Here is a 20026-nt window from a genome sequence, read left to right as displayed (position 1 = left end):
AAGATGGCATGTTACTTATGTTTTACGTTCAATGGCAAAAAAATAAAAAATGTTAAAAAGTAAGGCCAGAATTGATGTTTTTTTCATTACCTCCCACCCGAAAGAGTTAATTTAGTCAATAAGTTATAGACATCCCTGAATGGTGTTATTACAATGCGTGTCTCATCCCATCTGCAACTGGTACATAAATGGAAAAAGAAATGATAGCATGCAAAATGTGACCATGAAAAACACCAAAATGGACAAGTCCATTAGGGCAAAAAGGGAGGTGTATTAATAATTTATAAGCTCTACCCACATATATGACATTACTGTGTCCAGAATAACCCGCTTCACCATGTCATGTATGTCGGCATAAACTGCTGAACGGACAAATCTGTAGCACTGTAGACTGTTCCAGTAAAATGGAAATCCAAAGACAGGACCCCATTTTGTAACCTACACAACTCACAGAATTTATTAAGGGGCAAAATGAACATTTTTCCCCCCACAAATCAATGCAAAGCTGAAAAGTGAAAATTGCCATTTGTTCCAAAAATCCACCATTTCAATGAAATCCAACACTCCAGATGGCTTGAGAATGGCATCAAAGCCTGGATCACATCTGCGTTCGGTATTACGTTCGGAGTGTCCACATGGGGACCCCTCAAATGGAATACCGAACTCATTGGCAAGTGGTGTGCAGTGAAAGCACACGGACCCCATAGACTATAATCTAGTCTGTGTGATTTCTGTGCGGTGTCCGCTCACAACATGTGGATAGATGAGCTGCTTTCCTCTCCTCATGACTTCAGCGGACACCGCGTGGAAAACACCCGGACCCCATTATAGTCTATGGGGTCTGTGTGTTTTCATAAGCTCACCGCTTGTTAATGCATTCGGTATTTCGTTCGAGGAGTCCCCATCGGACCTGACCTCAAGAAGAAACTCAAACGTAAATATCTTAAGATGTGGAGTGCTCTGTCTGTATATTTACTTTAAAGTTATGTCATGCTCCACAATGGTCAAATTCAGTATATCCAGTCGAACCACTTTTGGTTTTGTAACATGAACTGGTCATTGGCAAAAAGAGACAACTTATATTGTTTCAATTCAATTAAGACGCCTTGAAGATACTAATTATGTCTTATGACATTCGCCAAGATTTCCATTAGCAGAATGTAGAGATGAACGGTCGTGGGTAACCCAGCCTGATGCCACTGGTAATATAAAAAGGGGCAGAAGGGAGACCTCTTACACTAATCCGCGCTGTTGGGAGACCGCACAACACGGAGATTCAGGCCAAGTCCAACACTTTTCAAGGTCACCTCGAGGAACTCTCTGCTTACTCAATCAAACATGATTTCTCCTTCTATATATAGATGGCAGAGAGGGAGTCCTTGGCCCCAAGCAAGAGAAATAAAGAACAAGAACTTCCCAGGCTTCACAGCATGGAATACATTTGACTTGTTCACTCTCGATAGGGCAGGGAATTAGGCTTGTACATTGTAGAGCAAAGATTTTGGCATATAACTTCTGTATATGAGTGATATAAGCCAGTAGTCACATAACATGGAGATAGGGAACGTAGTGCAAGGCAGCGGTCTCCTGTCTTATTTTATTTATATTAGATAAGAGCATGATATTAATAAACCTGAGTTCAGACGTCACTGTACGAGTTGTAACCATTACTACTCAGCAGCGCATTTCTACTACACTTGCAGCGGTGCACGTTGGGAAGATTTCCTGATTTTTTTGTAGATATAAAAACTAGTGCAATTGAATATTCTATTGTATAAATTTGGAAAAAAGTTCTACCAACATATACCAGCCCACGAGTAGATTGCTATTTCGTGGAAATACTTTGATAACATTAGCTGGAAGGTAATCCGCCACTTGAAAATCCTGTCCAATCTGTAGGCAGCTTGTTATAGAGCAGAAGGAGCTGAACATACTGATATATCATTTTGTTGGAAAAGATTCTGTGTAATCTGTCATTTATCTATTGAGATCTCTGCTCTTTCTATATTGCGAAGTCAGGAAGGCCATTCTATCAGTGATTGACAGCTAGCTCTGTATGCACAGCACAGTTGTAGAGGGGAGGCTGTCAGTCACTGGTGGATTGCCTGCTTGACTACAGAAAGTAGAATGATCAGTACACTGTTTACCAATAAGTATTTGGACACCCAGTAAAGTTCGGCAGAGGTGGAGTTATGGTCGGGGGGTGTTTCTCCCTTGGTCCCAGTGCATGGTAAACTCAACACCGATGCATATTGCACTATTTTAGATAACAGTGTGCTTCCTACATTATGGCGGTTCTATGGGTTAGACCAATGTTACTTCCAGGATGACAACGCCAGCTGTCATGTAGCGAGGTCTGCCATGGCTTGGTACAGTGACAATCAGGTTAACGGACTGGACTGGCCTGTCCAGAGCCCAGACTTGAACCCTATCGAGCACCTCTGGGATGAGTTGGATCGCCGAACTAAGGGGTGCAGCAGCCGTCCAAAATCGGTGAAATAACTTACCTGTCTTCCCCGAGCTGAATGGAATAAAATATCACTAGCCGTCATACAAGGACTTGTGGAAAGCATGACCCAGAAGATTGAAGCTGTAATTGCTGCTCGTGCCGCTCGGACCACAGGTGTCCAAATACTTATTGGTAGACAGTAGAGATGAGCGAGTAGTATTCGATCGAGTAGGTATTCGATCGAATGCTACAATATTCGAAATACTCGTACTCGATCGAGTACCACTCGCTATTCGAATGGAAAAGTTCGATGCAGAACCAGCATTGATTGGCCGAGTGCTATACAGTCGGCCAATCAATGCTGGTTCTTCTCCTACCTTTAGAAGTCTTCTCCCTGTGCAGCGTGCCCGCAGGGTCTTCCGGCTCTGAATTCTCTCTGCCAGGCATCGGGCCTGGGCAGAGCCGACTACGCATGCCCGCTTGTAGTGCAGGCATACGCAGTCGGCTCTGCCCAGGCCCGGTGCCTGGCAGAGTGAATTCAGAGCCGGAAGACGCCGCGGGGACGCTGCACGGAGAAGACTTCTCAGAGGATCCAACCCGACCCTCACTCGTGGGCTTGGTAAGTGTAATTTGATCAAACGTTGCCTACCCCTGAAACGAGCATTTTCCCCCCATAGACTATAATAGGGTTCGATATTCGATTCGAGTAGTCGAATATTGAGGGGCTACTCGAAACGAATATCGAATCTCGAACATTTTACTGTTCGCTCATCTCTAGTAGACAGTGTATAAAGTTGTATATAATGTAAAGTAAATCTTAGTCTGCTCATCTCCTTCTGCAGATTGGACAGATTGTTTCTATGTGACAGATTCTCTTTAAACATGTCCAGACCATGCAACCCTATTTTTCTTTCCATCACTTTTCTTCTTGACTTAATATTCTATTATTTTCTTGGGGTGCTGAAATATACTGTATGTGTTGTTAGCATTGTAAAGGTGTCTCAGCGTGGGTGCAAGTTTGGCATGGGGCCTGCTACTCCCACAAACCCTGTCGAGTTTCAGGTTCCATTACAGGTTCGCATCCATCAGTAGAATGATTATTCTTTCCAGACTTATAGTACAGCATAATTATAGAACAATTTCCTCATTATGATGTTTACAACATACAATCTCCAGCCTGGAATATTTCTACTTCTGCATACTGTGACAAAGCAACACATTATCAGTGCGAAATCCTGCAAGGATAATGGTTGATGTATTAAAGAAAAGAAATACTGGTGTTCTGTAAAATAAAAATAGCCCAAGCTTGGGTCAGAAGGGGTACTGTCTCCTTAACCCCTTATAGACCGAGACAATTTTCATTTTTGCATATCTGTTTTTTCTCCCCACTTTCCATAATTTATTTTTTTCGGTCCACATGATGGCTTAGGACTGGCTGACATCTGCGTTCGGTAATCCGTTTGGAGAGTACCCCCACGAATGGAATACCGAACGCAACTGCAAGCAGTAAGCTCATGAAAGCTGACGGATCCCATAGACTATAATGGGGTCTGTGTGTCTTCCACGCAGTGTCCGCACCAAACATGTGGACAGAAAAGTACTTGATGATCTACTTTCCAATCCGCATGACTCGAGTAGACACCGCGCGGAAAACACACGGACCCCGTTATAGTCTATGGGATCTTTCACTTGTCACTAGAGATGAGCGAAAAGTAAAATGTTCAAGGTTTGATATTCGTTTCAAGTAGCCCCTCAATATTCGACTACTTGAATTGAATATCGAACCCTATTATAGTCTATGGGGGGAAAATTCTTGTTTCAGGGGTAGGCAACGTTCAATCAAATTATACTTACCAAGTCCACGAGTGAGGGTCGGGCTGGATCCTCCGAGAAGTCTTCTCCGTGCAGTGTCCCCGCGGCATCTTCCGGCTCTGAATTCACTCTGCCAGGCATCGGACCTGGCCAGAGCGGACTGCACATTCCCGCACTACAAGTGGACATGCACAGTCAGCTCTGCTTAGGCCCGATGCCTGGCAGATTGAATTCAGAGCCGGAAGACACTGCGGGGAAGACTTCTAAAAGTAGGAGAAGAACCAGCGTTGATTGGCCGACTGTATAGCATTCGGCCAATCAATGCTGGTTCTGCATCGAACTTTTACATTCGAACAGCGAGTGGTACTCGATCGAATACGAGTATTTAGAATACCGTAGTATTCGATCGAATACCTACTCGATCGAGTACTACTCGCTCATCTCTACTTGTCACTGCTTGTCAATGCATTCGGACTCCCCGAACAGATTACCGAACGCAGATGTGAACCGGGCCTGCCTTATTGTTTGTGGGACAAATTATATTTTGTAAGGGCACCATTCAATATCCTGTACAATGTACTGGTAAGCTGGAAAAAAAATTCAGAATGGGGTGGAATTGAAAAAAAACAAACACATTAGCGCCAATATCCTATGAGTATAATTTTTATGGCGCTCATTGTGTGGTAAAAATTACATGTTACCTGTATTCTTTGGGTCAGTACGATCACGGTAATAATAAACGTATATAGTATTTGTAATGTTTGATACCTTTTAAGCAATGAAAAACTGCAAAATAGTGAAATTAATTTGTGTCGTCACGCCATTTAGTTATTTTGATTTTTTTCCACTGCTACGCCGCTCACCGTATGAGATAGATATTTTAATATTTTAATAGTTCGAGCATTTATGGTTATTTATTTTTATATGTGATTGAGGGAAAGGAGGGGGGGATTTAAAAGTTTGTGGTTTTTTAAATACTTTTAAAAACTTTTTTTTTCTTTTTTCACTTTTATGTTCAGAACCCCTAGGACTCTAGGGCAGTGATTTTCAACCAGTGTGCCGCGACACACTAGTGTGCCGCGACACATGGTCGGGTGTGCCGCGGGGAAAGTTCCCCAATTACACTTACCTTTCTCCTCGTTCCCTTCGTTCTTCTCGCTGCTCTCTCTCTCTCCGTGGTCTGGCTACGTCATCACATCGCGTCTCTAACTGTTAGCAAGACCGCGGAGAGAGAGAGCAGCGAGGGAACGAGGAGAAAGGTAAGTCTAATGTGTACACTGTCTGCACAGATGGAGGGGACATGAATCTGGGGACAGACATGGAGAGGACATGAATCTGGGGACAGACATGGAGAGGACATGAATCAGGGGACAGACATGGAGAGGACATGAATCTGGGGACAGACATGGAGAGGACATGAATCTGGGGACAGACATGGAGAGGACATGAATCTGGGGACAGAGATGGAGAGGACATGAATCTGGGGGCAGAGATGGAGGGGACATGAATCTGGGGACAGAGATGGAGGGGACATGAATCTGGGGGCAGACATGGAGAGGACATGATTCTGGGGACAGACATGGAGAGGACATGAATCTGGGGACAGACATGGAGAGGACATGAATCTGGGGACAGACATGGAGAGGACATGAATCTGGGGGCAGAGATGGAGGGGACATGAATCTGGGGACAGAGATGGAGGGGACATGAATCTGGGGGCAGACATGGAGAGGACATGAATCTGGGGGCAGAGATGGAGGGGACATGAATCTGGGGACAGAGATGGAGGGGACATGAATCTGGGGGCAGACATGGAGAGGACATGAATCTGGGGGCAGAGATGGAGGGGACATGAATCTGGGGACAGACATGGAGAGGACATGAATCTGGGGACAGACATGGAGAGGACATGAATCTGGGGACAGACATGGAGAGGACATGAATCTGAGGGCAGAGATGGAGGGGACATGAATCTGGGGACAGAGATGGAGGGGACATGAATCTGGGGGCAGACATGGAGAGGACATGAATCTGGGGGCAGAGATGGAGGGGACATGAATCTGGGGACAGAGATGGAGGGGACATGAATCTGGGGGCAGACATGGAGGGGACATGAATCTGGGGGCAGACATGGAGAGGACATGAATCTGGGGACAGATAATGAATGATAATGAAATTTTGTGTTCATCGAAACAGGCCCAGGTTTCACACTGAGTGAGTATAAATACATTTAGAATCTATATTATTAACTATATGTATAATATGTACTGTTTTAGTGTCATTTTGTGCCATTTTGTTTGGTGGTGTGCGCCGGGATTTTTTAAGTGTAAAAAGTGTGCCGCGGCTCAAAAAAGGTTGAAAATCACTGCTCTAGGGGATCTGATCACTCATACTATTCATTGTGATACTAAATCCATTCACTTCTATTACACGCTGCCAATGCTGTAATAGAACTATGGCAATGACAAGCCTGGGAGTCTTCAATAAGCTCCTGGCTGTCATGGCAGTGGATCAGCACCCTCCGCTGACGTTCCGGAGAGCAATAATCGGACGAAGATGGCATCTAAAGTGTTAATAGCTGTGATCGGTGTCAGCAGCAATTGCAGCCATTAGCGGCGGGTGCTGGCTGTATTGTACAACCGTTATCCACTGTGTATGGAGAGAGCTCAGATCCTGAGTCCCCTACATACTTTCCCATGTAACCATTTTTATTTTTATCAGGCCAGCTTGCGGTATACAGGGACTTATTAGACCATGCCTGCCCGCTAAGAATTATGGTTAAAGAATATGTAAATAATTCCTCCTTGCTGGAAAAAGAGGCCTTTGCTCCAGCGCCACCTAACGGAGACACAGTACCCCTTCTGATTTCTCACTCCACCTAGCCTGTGCCCTGCTTCACACTGATGAGTGTGGATGGGTCTCTTTTTCCTTTCGGAGAAGATATTATGGCCTAACTTTATTCCCAGATTTTGCTACTAGATTTCTGGGAAACCAGGCATTGATCTACAGGGAGAGCCCTTTCAAAAGGTGATGCTAGAGCAAGTTCCCTCTTTCCACCAAGGAGATCTTATCTCAAGCATGGAAACTGTTAACTCAAGAAAATATATTTTACTTCCAATAAAGTCTTAGTATTGTGAACTACTGTAGTCTGTCTGATATAGTCCTGAAATGCATCCTGCATGTTACTGTAGATATTAGATTTAGTTCATAGAAGAACAGAATGATTGTGCGTATGAAAAATTAGCATTTACATCTCATTATTATTCCCTTTTTATTGCCTCTGGACAAGTGTTCCTAGTGAGTAGTACATCTTTGATCCTACCTTTGCATTCATTATACTTTATGAACTATTGAGATTGCGAACGTCCCCACAAGCAAGGATATATATATATATATATATATATATATATATATATACAGTCCTATGAAAAAGTTTGGGCACCCCTATTAATCTTAATCATTTTTTGTTCTAAATATTTTGGTGTTTGCAACAGCCATTTCAGTTTGATATATCTAATAACTGATGGACACAGTAATATTTCAGGATTGAAATGAGGTTTATTGTACTAACAGAAAATGTGCAATATGCATTAAACCAAAATTTGACCGGTGCAAAAGTATGGGCACCCTTATCATTTTATTGATTTGAATTCCCCTAACTACTTTTTACTGACTTACTGAAGCACAAAATTGGTTTTGTAACCTCAGTGAGCTTTGAACTTCATAGCCAGATGTATCCAATCATAAGAAAAGGTATTTAAGGTGGCCAATTGCAAGTTGATCTCCTATTTGAATCTCCTCTGAAGAGTGGCATCATGGGCTACTCAAAACAACTCTCAAATGATCTGAAAACAAAGATTGTTCAACATAGTTGTTCAGGGGAAGGATACAAAAAGTTGTCTCAGAGATTTAACCTGTCAGTTTCCACTGTGAGGAACATAGTAAGGAAATGGAAGACCACAGGGACAGTTCTTGTTAAGCCCAGAAGTGGCAGGCCAAGAAAAATATCAGAAAGGCAGAGAAGAAGAATGGTTAGAACAGTCAAGGACAATCCACAGACCACCTCCAAAGAGCTGCAGCATCATCTTGCTGCAGATGGTGTCACTGTGCATCGGTCAACTATACAGCGCACTTTGCACAAATAGAAGCTGTATGGGAGAGTGATGAGAAAGAAGCCGTTTCTGCAAGCACGCCACAAATAGAGTTGCCTGAGGTATGAAAAAGCACATTTGGACAAGGCAGCTTCATTTTGGAAACAAAAATTGAGTTGTTTGGTTATAAAAAAAGGCGTTATGCATGGCGTCCAAAAAGAAACAGCATTCCAAGAAAAACACATGCTACCCACTGTAAAATTTGGTGGAGGTTCCATCATGCTTTGGGGCTGTGTGGCCAATGCCGGCATCGGGAATCTTGTTAAAGTTGAGAGTCGCATGGATTCCACTCAGTATCAGCAGATTCTTGAGAATAATGTTCAAGAATCAGTGACGAAGTTGAAGTTACGCCGGGGATGGATATTTCAGCAAGACAATGATCCAAAACACCGCTCCAAATCCTCAGGCATTCATGCAGAGGAACAATTACAATGTTCTGGAATGACCATCCCAGTCCCCAGACCTGAATATCATTGAACATCTGTGGGATGATTTGAAGCGGGCTGTCCATGCTCGGCGACCATCTAACTTAACTGAACTTGAATTGTTTGTCCAAAATACCTTTATCCAGGATCCAGGAACTGATTAAAAGCTACAGGAAGCGACTAGAGGCTGTTATCTTTGCAAAAGGAGGATCTACTAAATATTAATGTCACTTTTCTGTTGAGGTGCCCATACTTTTGCACCGGTCAAATTTTGGTTTAATGCATATTGCGCATTTTCTGTTAGTACAATAAACCTCATTTCAATCCTGAAATATTACTGTGTCCATCAGTTATTAGATATATCAAACTGAAATGGCTGTTGCAAATACCAAAATATTTAGAACTAAAAATGATTAAGATTAATAGGGGTGCCCAAACTTTTTCATAGGACTGTATATATTATAATGTGCTCTAAGCTATAAGGTCATACTTCAATACTGATGATTTGTTGCAGATTCAACACTGAAATCTTCTTTATCTGCCAAACATACCTCCTCCGATGGATATGAACAAGGTTCATGTAACCCCCTTCATAGACTCTGGAAAACAATCTGCATGGAATATTGTCCACACTGCAGAAAAAAAGACAATATGGTACATACAGTATTCTTGGAGCTTCCTCATGGGTAACACAGGAGATTAGCCACACAGGGGTTAATCCTTGTGAGCATCAGTGTCAGCCTTGGATATAGGGTGTGTTCATGTGGAGGAATTTGCCGCGGATTTTGCCCCAAAGATGGAGCAGATTCCTCCTAAAATTCACCTCCCATTGTTTTCAATGGGAGGCAGAGATTGCAACAGGACGCGGAAAAAAAGAAACGTCTTGCTTGATCCCACTATGGAATCCGCCCTTGGGGTCCGCGGCTCGAGACTCCCTCTTGATTAGGCCCATTCCTCTTCATTTTCCGCCGTGTGAACATACCCTAGTAGTTTATAACTGCAGAAATTTGAGTGTCAGACAATAGTTAAAGGGTTAAACTCAACTCAAAGTTGGATTTGAGTTAAAAAAAAATAATACAGACATGTAATGGACTCCATTATTTTTAATTGGGTCCCTCGGGCTTTGTTTGTGTCCATCATAGAACAGATCAGTATTTGTCAATTTTTCCAGACAAGACGTACATAGTATTATTCCCACGTTGGCATGAATGGATTTATCCATAGTATATACCATATATGATAAATGGTGGTCTCAACTCTGGGATGTGCATCTGTCTTGAGAATGGCGACTTTCTGGATTCACTTGTATAGGGGCTGCGAAAATAACCAAGGCTCCCTGCTAAGGTATTTTTTGGAAGATCTGTACAAGAGAGTAGAGAAATTTGCACGTGTGTAGTCCACTCTTCTAAACTGCTGCCTGTGTATAGGACCCCAATATCAAGATAGATTTGAGTCCCAGAGGTGGGGCCTCCATCTATCAGGCATTTGACTGTAGCCCTAAATGCCAAGATGGGAATACCATTTTATTATGGTTACATAGTTACATAGTAGATGAGGTTGGATGAAGACATCAGTCCATCAAGTTCAACCTATAACCCTACAATCCTCTACAGTGTTGATCCAGGGGAAGGCAAAAAACACCACAAGGCTCATGCCAATTGCCCCATTTCAGTGGAAAAAATTCCTTCCCGACTCCAATAATAATACGAAACAAAAAGGTCTATCAAGCCAAACCTGCCATGGATATTTATTGCAAATAAATGTCAGATATGCTGCAGGTATATCTATCTGTCACATGTGAAGATTTTCTAAATCAGCAAGAGGTAAACATAATAAAAATGGATATTCAAGAAAAATTCCTGCAATTCATGTACCTGGGGAATACATTCCAGTCTGTTTGCCCATCTGTTTGTTCAATGTAATATGCCCAACGTTGTGTCCCTAACTGATGTATTAGTGAGTTGTTAACTTTTTAGAGAAATACCTTGAGACATTGCAGACATATTGCAGTACAATGTGCTGTTAATCTCCAAGTAAAGCTCCGGTTTGCAGATTTCACTGACTTTGCAATGAGATGTGAAATCTATGGCTTTTTAATAGAATAGATCCTGACCTTCTATGTACGGGGATTTGTTGTACAGCATGCGAATATGGTTTACTAAAACCTAATTTACATGCATGAAACTTAATTGTAGATTTGGAGTGCGGTATCCTCGATGACCTTGCCCTATGTGCACGTAGTCAAAGGGAATGTTGCAATGGCCCATAATGCATGTGATAGACATTTGTGTTGTTAGCTATACGGTTTAGAAGACTGCACAGTTGTTTTTTTTTGTAGCGCAAGATGGAAGTTTCGCTGTACAGGGCCTTCCAGAATTTCACCAAGAATAAGAGTCTTCTACTGTGCATTATTTCTTTTACAGGTCAACTGTATGTTATGGACCTCGCCCCTCGCCAAAACAAGTCAGGTATTGGATTTTTGTATTTCTGACTTGCTGGCTTATTCATTGGCATCAGAATCACAGCATAGTCCATGGAAACCATTTGCATTTATTCATAGCTTTATGTCAGCTTTTCATGTTCTTGTTCCATGGGGTAGGTGTTATAGGGATCCTATCATTTAAACAAAATTTTTTCTGCCTATCACGTAGGAATAGCCTTAAGAAAGGCTATTCTTCTCCTACCTTTAGATGTCTTCTCCGCACCGCCATTCCGTAGAAATACTGGTTTTCGCCGGTATGCAAATGAGTTCTCTCGCAGCACTGGGGGTGGGCCCCAGCGCTCAAACAGCACTGGGAGCATCCCCAATGCTGTGTGAGAACTCTCCAGTGCTGCCTTCATCTTCTTCAGGAACGGGTCTTCTTCGCGTCTTCTTCTGGGGGTTGGCTTCAAACTTCTAGGCCTCGGGCCTAGGGAAAAGCCAACTGCGCATGCCTACAGGCCACAAGAAAATGGCCGCTTGCACAGTATTGTAAGCGGCCATCTTCTTGTGGCTGGCAGGCATGCGCAGTCGGCTTTGCCCTAGGCCTGAAGCCTAGAAGTTTGAAGCCAACCCCTGGAAGAAGACCCGTTCCTGAAGAAGATGGTGGCAGCACTGGAGAGTTCTCTCGCAGTATTGGGGACGCCCCCAGTGCTGCGAGAGAACTCATCTGCATACTGACGAAAACTGGATTATATACCAAACGGAGGCCCGGAGAAGACATCTAAAGGTACGAGACTTACTTAAGGCTATTCCTACGTGTTAGGCAGAAAAAATTGAGTTGAAATGATAGGATCCCTTTAATCTTTGTTATATTATGGCCAGACAATGATCAGCGTAGACCGATACTTTGATCACACTCGTATTCCTTCTTTTCCTTCAGGTTTCTGTTACTTTTTGTCTTTTCTGACAGTGACTTTATAAAAATTGAAACCTGACAAACGCGTGGAAATAAAACTGATCATGATGGATCATAACGGATAATGACAAATCAGATCTGTCGTGTCCATCATGGATCTTGTAACAACAGAAGTCAACAAACCCAACAAAGCTTAGCAAAAACAAATCATGAAAGATATATGAATTTTTGCTATTGAATACATATAATATAGTGTATAGTGCACATATTCAATGAAATATTCAATACGTAAAACAAAACTCTATTCATGTCCAGGACACACCATGACACAATCCTGTAAATGGCATGGACTCATGGCTTGTTCAGTTAATATTTCGATCATATAAATGGAGCCAGTTTGACAATGTTGGCTGTTTTCATTGCTTTTATTTGTCTTTTATTGCATGAAAGCCTATATATCTGTATGCATCTGTATTACTTTACATCGTTATTGTAATGGATGTTACAATTTAGCCAAAAATAAAAAATAAAATAAATTATCATTATTAGATTGTATTGTATTAATTGATTGTATGCTTTGCATCTAGATTTCCCTCCTGAATGTTGCACACTGGATGTGTGCCCTTCAAAAAAGTATCTTAAATATCCATCCCAAATCAACCTTTGGGCTCATCTCACTGATTTACTACTACAGCAGATCCAACCCTGCTGGTCTCTACTTCCTGGTCCCTCCTCACACAAAGGAGCCAATCTTTGGCCGAAGCATCTTCCATCTCAGCCAGTGATTGGCCGAGTGGGCATTTCCTGGCAATTCCTGTGTATCGACCTGGAACTAGAGACTAGTGGCGACATAGTATGCATTAAAATAGAAGCGCCAGAGGATTGGCAAGGTGACTCCAGCTTCTATTTTTGACCTGTTTTACAGTTTTTTACCCTGCAGACAAATTTTTTAAGAGTAATTTATAAATTAGACTTACAAACAATGGTGTGTTATGGATGGTTATCCATGTGTAAGTGGATAGTAGTTCAGATCATGTACCATGTACTGTAAATCACTGTCAGTTACGTACTATAGGTATATGAATAGCAGAAATTGTACCTGGTGGCTAAGGATTGCTTCACACAGGCATGTTCAGTCCATGAAATGCAGACTGTATGTCAGATGTATTTCCCATACTTAACAGCGTCTGATGACCCGATTTCACAGTAACACGGTTATTTATGATGCAGTGATTGGATGCCTCCGTATAGGACTACTGTCCGGTTCTGTAATCATGCTTTCAGTATGGGACAGTAGACCGCCGGCGAGGCAGTGACCTACAGATTACCGATGACTATGCAACGCACCTTGTAGTGTATAAATTCTTTGATTCTCTCTATTGCTCTCTAGTACAGTTTATGAGCTTCCATCACTTGTCCTATGTAGGGCTGAATTTACAACAGAATGCACTCAGATGATATTTGGTGTAAGATCCAAGTGCCTTCTTTATTGGGGCTTACAATCCATTGTATTCTGATGACACAGTGCAGGATAGGACTTGATCTGTTTTCATTGGAACAGAAAGGACCATCGGGCGCCCCCTCGGATGGTACATGGAGACGTGTGCATGGAGCCTTTACAGTGCCATCGTCATCTGAAATTAACATTGTCGATCATTTGCATATGTGACTGTACCAAACACACAAACAACAAAGAATGTTCCTTGTTATACAAAACCCCAACCCATAGGGTTTCTGACCAGCCCATATGTTGAAAACTACATAACCACAATACTCAAATCACCCTGAGTCAGTCTAGCCCATACACAACCTACAAATAGTTGAAGAAAATTCACACAACAACCACAACACAACCTACTCTTCTTGTTACCAACGATAGTTGATGGGCGACTATATGGAAAGAACGCTCATGGTTTTCAGAATGTGTCAATTCTGCCAATTCATGAATCTAAAGTCTAATGTGTATGACCAGTTTTAGGGTTAGTTCACCCTGTGGATTTTGCGGCAGGACCCACCATACAAAATGACCAAAACAGTCAACGTATTATGGTGTTTCTTTTTGCCATTCTGACATTGAGGTCTTTTGCCTTTGCCAGCCCCACGTTGGGCGCCATTTACTATCAGGGTGTGGTCTCAATGGGGCCACTTAAGTATATTGGATGATAGTCAAATTTAAAGATGAAGACTCGAGTCTGATGCATTCAACACAGAGACCAATTGAACCTGGGTAGAAGCATACCATCATTGCATACATCATGTCTTCTTATACCAATTCTCAGTAGGCGTATATGGGCATGTAATATATAAATAAGCAGTTTTAATATCCAATGACAATTTCCCAAAAAGGTAAATTCCCATCACACCACATGAAGTAATGTTAGCTGACATCATTTTGTTACATGATAAGGGAAAGTCCCAATGACTATCTACTATTAATTTTATCTGTACTGTATTAATAGAAGTTTATGACTTTATTATGATCTGGTTTATTACGGGGTGTAGCATTCTGTCTGTTCATATTCTGATTAATATGGAAGATGGGTCAGGTTGACCTGGAGATGCATGCTACAATTAAGTATTATTGAAAGAACTAGCTGTTACCCCCGACTTCATCTGCGGTGATTGTAGAAGTGGGTATATGCAGGCGCGGGTAAGGTTTTCGTACTGTGTAGAGATGAGCGAACAGTGTTCTATCGAACACATGTTCGATCGGATATCAGGGTGTTCGCCATGTTCGAATCGAATCGAACACCACGTGGTAAAGTGCGCCAAAATTCGATTCCCCTCCCACCTTCCCTGGCGCCTTTTTTGCACCAATAACAGCGCAGGGGAGGTGGGACAGGAACTACGACACTGGGGGCATTGAAAAAAATTGGAAAAAGTCATTGGCTGCCGAAATCAGGTGACCTCCATTTTAGACGAATAGTGGATTTCAAATCCGGGTCATATGAGAATGTGAACTTTGTGACTATGAGACAGGGATAGCTGTACAGGCAGGGATAGCTAGGGATAACCTTTATTTAGGGGGGAATGTTATTAAAAATAACTTTTTGGGGCTCTATCGGGTGTGTAATTGTGATTTTTGTGAGATAAACTTTTTCCCATAGGGATGCATTGGCCAGCGCTGATTGGCCGAATTCCGTACTCTGGCCAATCAGTGCTGGCCAATGCATTCTATTAGCTTGATGAAGCAGAGTGTGCACAAGGGTTCAAGCGCACCCTCGGCTCTGATGTAGCAGAGCCGAGGCTGCACAAGGGTTCAAGCGCACCCTCGGCTCTGATGTAGGAGAGCCGAGGGTGCACTTGAACCCTTGTGCACCCTCAGCTCTGCTACATCAGAGCCGAGGGTGCGCTTGAACCCTTGTGCACACTCTGCTTCATCAAGCTAATAGAATGCATTGGCCAGCGCTGATTGGCCAATGTATTCTATTAGCCTGATGAAGTAGAGCTGAATGTGTGTGCTAAGCACACACATTCAGCTCTACTTCATCGGGCTAATAGAATGCATTGGCCAGCGCTGATTGGCCAGAGTACGGAACTCGACCAATCAGCGCTGGCTCTGCTGGAGGAGGCGGAGTCTAAGATCGCTCCACACCAGTCTCCATTCAGGTCCGACCTTAGACTCCGCCTCCTCCGGCAGAGCCAGCGCTGATTGGCCGAATTCCGTACTCTGGCCAATCAGCACTGGCTAATGCATTGTATTGGCTTGATGAAGCAGTGCTGAATGTGTGTGCTTAGCACACACATTCAGCTCTACTTCATCGGGCTAATAGAATGCATTGGCCAGCGCTGATTGGCCGAATTCCGTACTCTGGCCAATCAGCACTGGCTAATGCATTGTATTGGCTTGATGAAGCAGTGCTGAATGTGTGTGCTTAGCACACACATTCAGCTCTACTTCATCGGGCTAATAGAATGCATTGGCCAATCAGCGCTGGCCAATGCATTCTATTAGCGTGAACTGAGTTTGCACAGGGGTTCTAGTGCACCCTCGGCTCTGCTACATCAGATTGCTACATCTGATGTAGCAGTGCCGAGTGTGCATCAGATGTGTAGTTGAGCAAAACTGACTCAGCACTGCTAAGTCTGCATTCGCATAGGAATGCATTGGCCAGCCTTCGGCCAATCAGCGCTGGCTCTGCCGGAGGAGGCGGAGTCTAAGGTCGGACCTGAATGGAGACTGGTGTGGAGCGATCTTAGACTCCGCCTCCTCCAGCAGAGCCAGCGCTGATTGGTCGAGATCCGTACTCTGGCCAATCAGCACTGGCCAATGCATTTCTATGGGGAAAAGTTAGCTTGCGAAAATCGCAAACTGACAGGGATTTCCATGAAATAAAGTGACTTTTATGCCCCCAGACATGCTTCCGCTGCTGTCCCAGTGTCATTCCAGGGTGTTGGTATCATTTCCTGGGGTGTCATAGTGGACTTGGTGACCCTCCAGACACGAATTTGGGTTTCCCCCTTAACGAGTTTATGTTCCCCATAGACTATAATGGGGTTCGAAACCCATTCGAACACTCGAACAGTGAGCGGCTGTTCGAATCGAATTTCGAACCTCGAACATTTTAGTGTTCGCTCATCTCTAGTACTGTGTATAAGGGATGGAATATGAAATGTAACTGTGTATCTTGTTGTTGCTATAATTCTGAGAATACGTGAGACTTTTGTGTTGAAGTTACTTTGTATTAGAGCTGCTATATATACGGTGTTGTGAGAAACTTTACATAATGACTTTGGGACAGAAGTATTTGAAGTTAACCCTTTCCCGCCGATGGCATTTTTGGATTTTCGTTTTTGACTCCCCTCCTTCTAAACCCCATAACTTTTTTATTTCTCCGCTCCCAGAGCCATATGAGGTCTTAGTTTTTGCGGGCCAAATTTTTCTTCATGATGCCACCATTATTTATTCTATATAATGTACTGGGAAGCAGGGAAAAAATTCAGAATGGGGTGGATTTGAAGAAAAAATTAATTTCTGCGACTTTCTTACGGGCTTTGGTTTTACGGCGTTCACTGTGCAACTAAAATGACATGTCCCCGGTATTCTGTGTTTCGTTATGATGGCGGGGATACCAAATTTATATGGTTTTATTTACATTTTGACCCCTTAAAAAAAATCCAAAACTGTGTTAAAAATTTTTTTTTTTAAAAGTCGCCATATTCCGACAGCCGTAACTTTTTTTATACGTGCGTGTACGGGGATGTATAGGGCGTCTTTTTTTGAGGGACCGGGTGTACTTTGTAGTTCTACCATTTTCGGGAAATGTTATTGCTTTGATCACTTTTTATTCAAATTTTTATCAGAATCAAAACAGTGAAAAAACAGCGGTTTGGCACTTTGGACCATTTTTCCCGCTACGGCGTTTACTGAACAGGAAAAATATTTGTATAGCTTTGTAGAGCGGGCGATTTCAGACACAGGGATACCTAACATGTATGTGTTTCACAGTTTTTAACTACTTTTATATGTGTTCTAGGGAAAGGGGGGTGACTTGAATTTTTAATCCATTTTATTTGTTTTTATTTTATTTTTTTTACTTTTTTTAAACTTTTTTTTGCATTTATTAGACCGCCTAGGGGTAGTGACATGGGTGGGCGGTGTCGCGGATTGTCAGAGCGGTGGGGGTCGGCAAATATGCCTGCTCCGGGGCGTTAAAGAGAACCTCCTGGAGTATCGTTAAGGTGAGGGGCAAAGTGGTAAAGTATATGTATATGAGATTGTGTGGGGTTAGGGGCGAGGCTGTAGAGGACAATATGAATTTTGTGGCTTGCTATGGTCCAAAGTGTGTGAGATTGCAGAGATAGTGGTGTGAGTTTGGGTTTTGTGGGGGTCCTGGCACAAACGTATGTGCGCTATTGTGACGAAAAGTAGCCTATTGCGCAATTGGGTGTATTAACTATGTTTGTGGAAAATTTCAGCCAAATCGGTCGAGCGGGTTTTGCGTGATTGAGGAACAAACATCCGAACATCCAAACTCACAAACCCACAAACTTTCACATTTATAATATTAATAGGATGTATACACATATAGGAAATATATATGAATGTATTCATTTCCCTATCAATCCCTCCTTTTGAGAACAGATATGAGACCTCCCTCTTCCTCAAGTACGTCAATAGCAAGAAGCTATTGTCGAGCTTTCCCGAATGAAGGTATGGGAAGGATCATATCTCATTCTCACTTATAGCATTTCACATTTAATCATCATTGCAGGGATTTAATTCCACATACATAGTTGTATCAATCAATCAATTGATCAAGTCCTTGAATGTAGGAAATTCAGCAGTATCCACAGGTAACAAGTATTGCCGCTACGACTGCCACTGAGACGAAAAGGCTTGACATTAGGCAACTCCATTTTCCAAACCAGGTTTGCAGCCAATCAGTGAAGGGGTTGTCAATGCCTGAGTTTTCTGTAAGTTCATCCGACAAGGATGTAAGACCTTCTAGTGCTTTGGTGACACTTCCATCAGGTGCTGTGTTATTTGGGATAAAAGTACAACCATCAATATCAATAATTTTGCAAACCCCTCCTTTTTCTACTAATAACTTCTCTAAAACTACTCTATTCCTCCATGTTATCAAAGAAATTAGACCAAATTATTCAGCTATTACCTCTATAAATCTAAGCTGATTGTAGAAAATATCATTTATAAGCCGTATGGTCATCACAGTGTCCTTTTGGGTTATCAGCCCGTTGGTCGTCTCCCCTTTTTGGAGTGAAGTTACCAGAATCATCAGAAACAGGATCATTCTTTTGCTGCAGGGCTTTATAGTGGCTTGCGTGAATCCAAGTGGGCTTCCCCTCAAGTCTCATAGAAGTGGCGGTAGTAAGGAGGACTTGGAAAGGACCATCAAACCTCCCCTGGTTGGAGGGAGAGTGCCCCTTCTCGATTCTTTGGACCTGGAATAGAATCATAAGCTTGTTTATGTACAAGTGAGAGTCTCTTTTGGAGGCTCTGGACATAACTGATGAAATTGTCACACTGTACAGCCTAGTGTCTGTGGGAAATACAAACAGATACCTCTGTCAAATGTTTATGGCTTCAGATAGTCCAAACCTACAGAAAACCTCCAATATCAGTTTCTTTGCAGTGGCTCTTGCAATGGCTTTTGGCATTGGTGGCCGGACGCCTTCCCCTGCGAAGAGAGCAACACACACAAAAACATACTCATACGTGCCTACCTTAGGTAGTTGTATGAAGTCAATCTGCAGTCATTGAAATGGGTAGAGGGTTTTTGGTGCATGTATCTGGGGCACCTTAACTACCCTACCTGGATTGTGTTGGTGTATATGTCAGGCATGCTTTGTGTAAATCTGTTGGCAACCACTGGAAACCCAGGTGCGAACCATTGCTTATCCGCCAAAACACAAATGGCATTTTTAGATAGGTGGGTCGTACTGTGAGCAGCTACAAGGACCTTGGCAGGCATACCCACAATCCCACCTTCCACAGACCTTCATTGTCCTGAGCTCCAGCCTTTGATCTCTTCCCCCGGTGTTTGCCAAATTAGAGCGTGTAAAGGTACTTGAGTCCCTCTGGTTATACTCAGTACTTATCATGACCAGCGGAGATGTTCCTGGGGTGTCCTTTCACCTTGGTTTCCTTGCTGCTTTTGTTTGTACCTTGGCTCATGCTTCATTGGTGTCAAGCTTTGTGTGTGCCTTTACCTTTTCTTACAGCTACTTCTTTTGGAAGCATCATGGCTTCCATCAACTGTTCAATAAGACTCCCATGTGTAATATGGGTACCTGCTGTTGTAATAAAATCTCTTGCCCTCCATATGGGACCATAGTCATGGGCAACCCTAAAAGCATACTTGAAGTCAGTGTATATGTTGTAGTGTT

General features: G+C 42.8%; 1 protein-coding gene across 2 annotated transcripts in view; it reads left to right on the top strand.

The window, feature by feature from the left end:
- Window positions 1-20026, top strand: part of KCNIP1 (potassium voltage-gated channel interacting protein 1) — a 117872-nt gene that overhangs the window by 17936 nt on the left and 79910 nt on the right. The window contains exon 2 of one of the 2 annotated variants that reach the window (XM_075274761.1): window positions 11261-11305. The exons of the other annotated variant lie outside the window; for it this stretch is intronic. Within the exon in view, the coding sequence (XP_075130862.1) occupies window positions 11261-11305 (45 nt within the window). The remainder of the gene's footprint in view (window positions 1-11260; window positions 11306-20026) is intronic. 2 annotated transcript variants of the gene reach the window in all.

This window comes from Leptodactylus fuscus, chromosome 5 (genome assembly GCF_031893055.1).
Source record: "Leptodactylus fuscus isolate aLepFus1 chromosome 5, aLepFus1.hap2, whole genome shotgun sequence".
In the NCBI taxonomy this organism is placed as follows: domain Eukaryota; kingdom Metazoa; phylum Chordata; class Amphibia; order Anura; family Leptodactylidae; genus Leptodactylus; species Leptodactylus fuscus.
The sequence above is the reverse complement of the archived record's forward strand: the minus strand, read 5'-3'. Positions and strand labels throughout refer to the sequence as shown.